The following is a 9,807-nucleotide window of genomic DNA, read 5'->3' as shown; positions in this document are numbered from 1 at the left end:
ACTCACATAGTTATTGCGTAATCGAGCCAATAGTGAATCTAAAAATTTGACAATGCCATCCCAGTGAATGCTCAATGGCTGTTGAACGCCACCGCACTGTGATTTAGATGCTCTACCAGCATGTGCTCGAGTAGTTTTTGGGGCCTTCAGATAATACACCAACAATAGTGAATACATAAAAGATGAATATGGTTTAAGCCTCTTATTCATCAAAGAGACGAGGATATGTTCCAGTTTAATCAGAATAGGTTAATGGGCAAGCTATTTATGAAATATATGAATAAGAAGCATCAACCTTTTATCAAATTCATGTCTAATTAATAATAGATAGCGTTTTTTACGAAAGCTCTTTTTTGCTAATAAAAATCAACAAAGGATTCTTATACGTACAATATAATATAATAACAAGAGATCATAAAAAAATGATCCTACAAACTTTGAAGCCGCAACTCAAGATATTGTTCAAGATATGAGATCTTGTATTTCCCATCCTAGTATGACCTTGTCGCCTAGAATCAAGAGCTATAAATAAAAGCTTGAAATACTCCTATCACACAAGTATTTGGAAAGCTAGTAGCATTTCATAGAATGAAACGAGCACAATTGTTTTATTGGATATTCTGCATCACATTGTTCTTGATAATCATGATTCAATTATAATTCTCCATCTATGACAAGATGCAAAGACCAACATCAACTGTGTTCACCTCCAAAATGATGTGTGAAAGGTATAATTATAAGTCAATAAAACTAGCAGAGCTACTAATTAAACTGGGGCAAAATTAGCATTCAATAGCTCTGCTAGAGAAAAGTTCTTTTAAGCCCTCCAACTAGAAAAAGTTACTTTGTAGTAATAACGAGAAATGTTAAAAGTATTCTGTTCTTAGGTAAACATCTCTTACTTCCTCAAATTGGAAAATTTTAGACCATTCAGCTTAACGGTAGATATTAATGAGTAATTTATGCATGTTAAGAGTAGTCGCTGTCATGTTCTTTTTTAACCTTAAGATTTTACCCTTCAAGGCAATCAACTAATAAGAAATTTAACAATTTAAGTACAAGTCCTTTCCCTAATGCAAATTGGCCTGGTCAGATCAAATTTTCCATCAATTTACAGCTCCACATTGAAAAAGCATAACTCGTAGTCCTAGAACCCTTTGGAAAGATAGCCAACTGTAATGGCAAAAAAGGAAAGATATACTTGAAGCAGGATTTTTTTTGGTGGTGGAAATTAGAAATAAATGAGATATGAGGAATAATAAAACTAAACTTTTCCTTAGGAAAGGAATAAAAGTAGAAAAAAGATGCATTGTTCTCACCTGAATGCATAGACTAAGAAGTGGTGATAACTCTTTCTTCAAATTATCCCTAATCAATCCGAAAATCTTCTCCAAGCAGGCAGTCAACTGCTGTTTAAACAATATAGCTGGATATCTTGCATCCACATGTGACACACTATCTTCACGTCCCATAAGTCGTAAAGGAGTTTTCTGAGCCTGGAATAGAAATGTCAACCAGAAATCAAGTTAAAGAGAAATGTAGACATATAGAATCACAAAAGATATATCGATTACATAATTAAATAATTAAAAATGCATTCTATGGTAAACAGAAGTATAAAATCCCATTGAGCCGTAAGGGTTATTAGCTATTAATCAGTTCAATATATATATGAAACTGAGGCTGAACTCATATCCAACTTGTCCATCTAGCGCCGATTCTTTTCCATCTAGTGCCCATTCTTTTCATGACTCCTGATGCGGATATGGAATATGCCAATGATCTAAGGGGTGTTGTTTTGACTGATTTCAGCATTTGAGTTGTTTGAATGAGATCCTCACTGTTCGGGTACAAAGATGGGGTTCCCTGGTGTAGTAAGCGGGCTTCGTATTATTTTTTCTTGGAGTGGATTTTGATTGTCACTAGACAGGAAGGAGGGCTGTCATTGGCTGCTGTAGACAGAACAGATTGGAAAATTATTGTGATTGGATGGAGGATTGTGTTGTTTTATGGTGAAGGGGTATGGGCACTGTGGGGTTGTTTAAGTGGGTGGGCCTAGGCTGGTTTTGGTGAGAACAAGATGAAAGGAGGAAGTGGCTGTTGATAGATGCAGGCGCCAAGAGAGTGGGAGAGGGTTTCTTGGTTCAGTAGGCTGCAGCAGGGTTTGGGTTCATAAGTTTTGTTTGAACGATGAGAAATCAAAGGCAAGGATTGATTTGAGGAGGGGATCTTATGGAGGCCATATATTTGAATAAAGGAAAAAAAAGATAAAGACAGATCTTTTGGGCTTCACATCCCTAGCTAACTTACATATCTAGTTTTAGCAATTCATATACAAACGAACACAAGCATTTCATGCTTAGAAAGGTCTCTCAAAACTCATAAACATCATTTCAATTGCCTTCATGCCATACTGAGAATTGCCATAGCCTAAACTTAAGCTCTAGTATACAATTTCAAGTTTGTAAAAAGAAAATTTAGCTTCCAAAAAAAACATCTGCAGTTGCCTACAATATCTCCTGATCTTCTATGTGATATTGCGTAGATATACATTCTGAAATAAATTTGAATCGGGTCTATGCCTACATTTATATAACTATAATTTTTTAAAAGAAAAAGAGAGCAGAAGGGAAAACTATGTACACTTGCAATAAATTGTCCGTAGTTAAAAGTGAAACAATAAAAATTCTTAGCCCAGCAAAGTTCGATCTTAAACGTATCAAGTGAAAAATGAGAAAATATTTGCAAACTAATGTAAATTGACGCCAAATCTCAGTTGAAACTAACATACTGCACAAAGGATTAAAAGAAAAATTCAAATGACCGGTCAACAAATGGCCTTTATTCATTACAACACTAGTACATGTGTATAATGAGCTCTGAAGCAAGGACTTTTTTGAATAAGCATTAAAAGAAGCTATAGACCAAGATATTTCTTACCAGCAAGATTCAGTGAAACTAATGTCTTTAACAAACTAATTTTAAAAAACGTATATCAAGTTAGTTAGAAGGCAATGCTTACTGGTGTTGCTTTTCCACTTAACCCCAAAGCGGCAGAACGCCGAGCAGGTGTAGTAAGTAAGCCATTTGAACGAAGATTCCTCTGCAAGAGGCATAGAAGCGCTGATGTATTGGACAACCAATATGGCAGGATATCATGTTCAGCATCCACCTAAACATTTATCAACAGAAACTACATGTATCAGTACGAGATATACACATTGACCAAATGATTAAAGCCAAGTCTGTGTCAACCTTAAGAACATCATTGATTGACTCAACTATAAAGTCAAATATAATGGTCCTCTCAGCTTCGAAGGCACGCCATTGGAGAAGGCATCTATATATTGTACAAGCTGCAACTGGCTTGCCATCTTTGAAGCCCAAATCTTCTTTGATGCACCGAAAAAGAAGTTCATGTTTTTCCTGCATAACAATATCATTTTTTATCCAGATGAGATGACAATTGAAGAAGGATTTTCATTAATTACTAGTTTAAGCATTCATACAAAAAATTGGAACTTTTGACTATTGGTCTAGCAGAGGGTTAATTGGATCATTGGTCATATATTTATCTAGCAACTGGACGCTCATACCTACGTTTTAAATGCTTGGATGACCGGTCATGTAATTAGATACTAATTTGATTGCTAGTCACTTCTAACACTTCTTATCAATTTAAATTATACATTTTCATTCATTTTTAAGTAATACATCTTACTCAATATGTCACAAGTCAATATTTTTAAGAACAAAATGTCAAATGCAATATAATTACCCAATACAAGTTGCTAAATATGCCGCAAATTTTCATTTCCACAAGTGATTAAGATGTTACACAAGAATAAGACTGTTATGTCAAATGACCAAGATCTTTTATGTGCCACGTCACCAGAATCCTTATAATAATTGATGAAGAGCATTAGGAGTGATTAACGTTCCAATTAGTATTTAGTTACATGACCAGTTACCCAAGCTATTGAAACATAGGTATGAACGTCCAATTACGAGATAACTACGACGACCAATTATCCAATTAACCCTTGTGCCGAAGGCACAAAAAAGTAAGGTGAAAACACCATTAGCAGGAACAAAAAATGACTACTATCGGATCTTCAAAAGAAATACATCAATCAGCTCCGCTAAAGCAGCTATACTCTATGAAAATAAATTATCAAAGGAGTAGAGGATCACCTCATGTTTCTCCATGGTCATTCTAGATCGCCGTGATTCTGACAGGGTGCGTGGAACAGCAGCAACATATTTTGTCGGTGTTGGACTTTCCTGACAGCATACGGAATGACAGCACATTATTCAACATGGAATGCATAATACTTGGAAGGAGGAAAAAAAACAGAGGAGCAAGTATCTTAAATATGGAATAGACGAAATAAGCAAAACATATGCAGCAAAATGCACAACACATGGAAAAAGGAGAAAAAAAGAAATGAAGGAAAAACAGATCTTACAAATGTAGGACTCTGGTTAATATTTGGAAGCGTATATTCTCCAGAATGCTTCTGTATAACAAAGAAACAGTCCAAACTCAGTACTGTCACAAGTCTGCCTATACAAAATGGTAAAATAATATGTACCTATGGAAACAGGAAAATATAGCTAAAACAACACCAACAAAACTTAGGGAAATAATGTAAGTATAAGAAAGAAAATAAACCTCAGAGAAAAATTTTGGGACCACAGAAAGATTGTTCGCTGGAGGTGAGGTGCTTATTGCATTTTGTCTCAATATGTGGTTTTCATCCTGTAATGTAGACAGCTTATCCTCCATGCTGAGACAATAGAGCAATGAATATAAGTATGAATTAGTCCGAAGGTAAGATATCATATAAGGTACAAGAATGGCACATGCTAATGTGCTATAAAACATACAGTTTTAAACATACATGTATCTTAACTTCAAGAAAATGTAAGATAACAATATGAAACCTGTTGACGCTCGTTTATCATTGAATTTAATTCCGAACCATCTGTATCAAGTAAGTAAATACCTCTGCAAATTTTGCTGAAGCTGTACGTATTTGGTTTCCATATCTTGCAACTTTTTCAACGTTTCATTGCTATGGTTTCGAACTTTCTGCAGATCACTCTCCAAGTCTGAGTTCTTCTTGGCCAGAGACTCTACCGAATTCTACAAAAAAGAAAAACATAAAAGACAATAATCAGTCATCTAATAATGGTTTAGAAAACACATGATTAATGACAACTTCTTTAACACATTACATAATGAATATAACAACACAACCAAAAAGCATGACACGGATTATTAAAACACATGACAAAACCTGATTCAATGAATCAATATTCAGATATTCTGCTAGGTTTCTTAAAGAGAATAACGCACTTGGGTATAAAAATTGACAGGAAAAATATATCATCTCATAAAATAATGCATAAATGAAAAAAACTGAATGAGCAAATGAAGGAGAGATGTAATGTATTTAATGAAAGAAGATGATCGAGATCCTCCATTATCCAAATTTTCCATTAACACTATCTGCATAGCAAGGACCCCCCCCCCCCCCCCTCTGATTGATTAATAATTTCAGATTATGGACAATGTTTTTTTAATGTGTGGGGTGTTTTTTGTGTGGTGTGTGTGGGGGGGGGGGGGGTTGGGGTGGGTGGCAGATACAGGGCAGACTGAAGGGCTGTCCAGAGTTGATAACAGGTGAGAATTGTAATTTTTAGAAGATAAAGGAAGCAAGAGAGAAATATCCTTTACAAAGCTAACTTTTCTTGTTGATTCACCCCCCCCCCCCCCCCCCACACACACACACACACAAAAAAAACACCCCTTCAACCCACACCCACAAAGAAAAACAAAAAACATACAAATTCCCCACCAACCACATTAAAGAAAGAAGAAACACATGTAGATAAATGATAGAAATACATATATAAAAGAAATAATATTTTACTGAAAGAAATTTAATTATAGCAGACAACAAACAGGCTGTATCATAAACAATAAAAATAAAACTCTGTTATTGCACTACACCAGCAAGTAAGTATAAAGAGTTGAATCGAGTAAACATATGCTATATGAAGGCCAAACGAAACGCATAAATGAAAACATGTACCACACCTTCAGATTAAAGTTCTCCTTCCTTACTTCAGCCATTTCCTCAAGACTGCTTTCCAGCATTGCCTTATCTTTCGCTAGTGCATCAACCTGGCTTAGAAGAACCGAATTCTTCTTTTGCTCACTTATAGTGGCCAATTTGGCAGCACTCAGCTCAGAGTTCAACAAGTCCATTGCTTTCTGAAGCTTTGAAACTTCCATGGCTTTTGTTTCTTCACTTGTTACCTATATTTCATCAATTCAGAATATTAAAGGCAGATATGGAAACTTGAAGATCAAAGTTGGACAGATTGAATGATATTTGGAAAGGTGTTTGGAAGTGTAGTGAGCTACAGATAAAGTTCTTATATAGAGGGGATAGAAATGTTGTATTCCAGCAAGGCCTTTAGTAGTATTGCTCAAATTGTTGTTCATCCTTCTGTTAAGAGATTACTTTAGATATATCTGCTTCAGTTTTCCCATGGAATATTTGAGGGAATGATAAACTGAATGCTTTTTATTTTATTTTTACTTTTGGATTTCATTTCTTTTCTGCACTGTTATTAACAGTGTATTTCTGATGGTTATATCTACAGGAAACTTCTAACTTTTATTTTACAGCTCATTGTCTTATAACTTTTTTAATCTGGGCTGTGCTTTCTAGGCACAAGGTTATTTGCTCAGAATAAGTTTTTTAATCTTATTTGTGTATTGTTGACATCGTCAGTCATGTACAGAACAAGCATTGCTAAGAATTAATGAGTTGGAGAACAAAAACTTTTCTTCAAAGCAGTCGTGTATTTTACCATTCGGGTAGAATGAGCACTATCACATTTGATAGCTATTATGTTATCAGTTGTAGCCAGAGTCGTTGTGCAAGGGTACTTCTGGTTTTGAAGACTTAGTTTCCAGTTTTATTTTTATTTTATTTTTATTTTTTTGGGGGTGGGGGGTGGGGTGNGTTTTCTTGGGAAGAACAACCATATGCGTTGCAGAAAATGCTACTATTTTGTTTGTTTCTCAACTTGTTTATTTTAGCTGATGATGACCCTCACTAGCTATATCCTGCACATTATAAATCTTCTTTCAATTATCTCTGTTGTATCTTTTTTAAATAGAGCTAGTTGTTTTTATGCTTAGTTATTTTCTCCTCGGTCCCTCTTTTAAAGACTTTTGGTGAGCAAGCACTTCTTTCTTCCATCCTCTATATTTTCCATAAATAAAGGCTAAGTTGTATAGCAGAGTTAATCGAATAATAGAGAAACATAGATATCCCGAGGCTAAAGATCTAAATTTTATCTCAAGATAAATTTACACTTCCCTGCAGCAACTCAATGGTTAGGCATATAAAGAAAATTGAGCACAAGTATAATGCAGCACTAAATAAAAAAATACCTTGAACAAAGTTCCAGGATTAGATAATTTTAGAGTTCCCTTTGTGTTATTCTTACCCTTTGGGTTTACCTTTAAACTTAGCATAGGCTTTCAGCTAAAGGTACTCTATCAATTTGTTTAATATGTGGCAAAACTCAAATTTCATTGTCATGGAAAGATCATAGATCATCACCACTAAGCACGACAATACAAGGAAGAACCTCATACAAGCATAAAATATGGCATGACAGGAAGAGAACACAAGCTACAGGGATAAATAACAAACAAAATAAAATAACATGTATGATCGTGCATTTATGTTAATAGATTTATACCCGTAGTCTCTTTTCGAGAGCTACTCTCCAAGCAAGATCCTCCAACTTCTTCTCGAGTTTGTTCTTTGCATCGCGCAAGGCACCAGTTTCATTTGCAGCCTATGAATTTTCAAGAAAAAGAGAGATCACTTGTCAGTTGGAAAATATAAAAGCTGGACGAAAGCATGCATGCTGCTTATTTATCATAAATGAAAATAGAACAGCAGATCTGCAGCTGACTGCAAAGTCCAAAACATTAGGGTAGCAAAAAGGGATAATTTTCACATAGTATTTCCATGCCAAAATAGATGATTCTTATTTTAAAATTTTTAACTCCCACAATAGCTTCAAAAAAGAAGCATTCTGCAAACAAGAATATTCGACAGCAACTAGGAAAGAAAATACATCCAAACCAAATTCACTCTCACATGCCATAGGAAAAGACAATCAAGCATTAAGCAACTAATGGATAATGATGCATCACTATAAATAAAACAACTATGTTTATCGTACTTTCGTGCTAACAGAAGGCCTTCGTTTGAAACAAGAAATAACATTATTGATGGTCCAATAGAAAAGATAACATGCAAGGTGCTTTTGACAATGAAGTAATTGTTACTAACACAGAATCTGGATCATTACTAAAGATAATATAGTTTCGTATAATGTTATATTTCGGGAAGTCAAACCATAGCAAGAAACTTGATTAATGATACAGCATGAAACCTAGAGCATGAAACTTGTTTCCTTAATAACAAGAAGGATTCTAGAACAGTAAAACAGAAAAAACTGCTTTGCTGCTTGTGCGTGTGTACTAAAATTGCTGGATTAAACTAATGTATGTGACAGAGTAATGGTATGGCTACAGATACAGGCACAAACAAGAGTGTGTAGACATAAACTTACCAAGATGAGTGGGAAAGACTAGAGATTTAGGTTATGTTAAATGTACAGAGCAAAGATCATATAGTTCTGGTAACCGATGTTGAAAAATGGAGGAGTTATTTTCATAAATGGTTCAATGATGACCAATAGAACAAAGGAGAGAATCTAACAATATAATTCATGATAGGGACTATAGATATTCACCAAAAAATAGGATTAGTTACATTAAAGTTGTGCTAACCAAAATGAAAATAGGATGAGCATAGCACGGTAGGACCTGATAATTTCCTATCTAAATTTGAAAATGCAATGAAGATATGGCTTATGAAGGTTGACTAAGCTATTTAACGAGATTATTTATACTAAAAAATGTATAGAGGGGAATTAGCACTGTTGTACCCATACAAAAGTATAAAGGAGATCTACGACATTGTTCAACTATTGTGCTATCAAACCGATGAGCCACACCATGAATGTTGGGAGAGGGTAAGTGCTCACAAACTACAAAAGGAGAAAAGTGTTTTGAGAACCAATTTATATTTGTCATGGAGGTCAACTCCAGAACCTATTTAGGTATTAAGACGATTGATAGAGAAAACACAGAGAGAAAAGAAAGGGTCTACATATGGTTTCATTAACCTTATGATAGATGGAGAGAATATCTTTACAGTAAATATCTAAATTATGCTTAGTCATAAGGTTTCAACAAACCCGAAAAAACTATTGAACTTAAGGTACATTGATGTTAGATTGAACAAAACATACTATGGTTGTTGAGGATGTGGGCATCCCCACAAACTTTAACTGAATTATGTTGTAATTTCAACTTGGACCCTCCAAGCGTTTGAGCTACAAACTGTTAAAACCTCCAGTAGTTGTAAAGGATTGTGCTTGTTAGATTTAGTATGGTATGCTTATTGGGTAGTGGATATGAACCCGCATACTACCCGGTTGTATTGATGTATATTACTCTCCTTCAAAGAATAAAAATCTAAGTATTTTACAACTTCTACATCGTATGAGCAAAAGGATGTTGTAAAATACTAAATCAATCATCACCCTCCATCTAAATAAAAGACAATCTCAATCATCCACTCCTAAAAAAACCCTAACTTCTCTCTTTAGCAGAAACCGCGCCCCACCGCAGCCGCC

General features: G+C 34.9%; 1 protein-coding gene across 3 annotated transcripts in view; it reads right to left on the bottom strand.

The window, feature by feature from the left end:
- The window catches only part of LOC109844742 (protein OPAQUE1), a 35,749-nt gene that overhangs the window by 3,909 nt on the left and 22,033 nt on the right, over positions 1-9,807 (bottom strand). For all 3 annotated transcript variants that reach the window (XM_020413854.1, XM_020413855.1, XM_020413856.1), the window contains 10 exons: positions 7,792-7,890; positions 6,107-6,328; positions 5,010-5,149; positions 4,676-4,790; positions 4,470-4,520; positions 4,195-4,284; positions 3,256-3,426; positions 3,023-3,172; positions 1,320-1,496; positions 7-144 (listed from right to left, as the gene is read on the bottom strand). In XM_020413854.1, coding sequence (XP_020269443.1) covers positions 7-144; positions 1,320-1,496; positions 3,023-3,172; positions 3,256-3,426; positions 4,195-4,284; positions 4,470-4,520; positions 4,676-4,790; positions 5,010-5,149; positions 6,107-6,328; positions 7,792-7,890 — 1,353 coding nt within the window. The remainder of the gene's footprint in view (positions 1-6; positions 145-1,319; positions 1,497-3,022; positions 3,173-3,255; positions 3,427-4,194; positions 4,285-4,469; positions 4,521-4,675; positions 4,791-5,009; positions 5,150-6,106; positions 6,329-7,791; positions 7,891-9,807) is intronic.

The sequence above is a fragment of the Asparagus officinalis genome, chromosome 6, assembly GCF_001876935.1.
Source record: "Asparagus officinalis chromosome 6, Aspof.V1, whole genome shotgun sequence".
NCBI classification, from domain to species: Eukaryota; Viridiplantae; Streptophyta; class Magnoliopsida; order Asparagales; family Asparagaceae; genus Asparagus; species Asparagus officinalis.
This window is presented reverse-complemented; position numbering and strand designations above follow the sequence as displayed.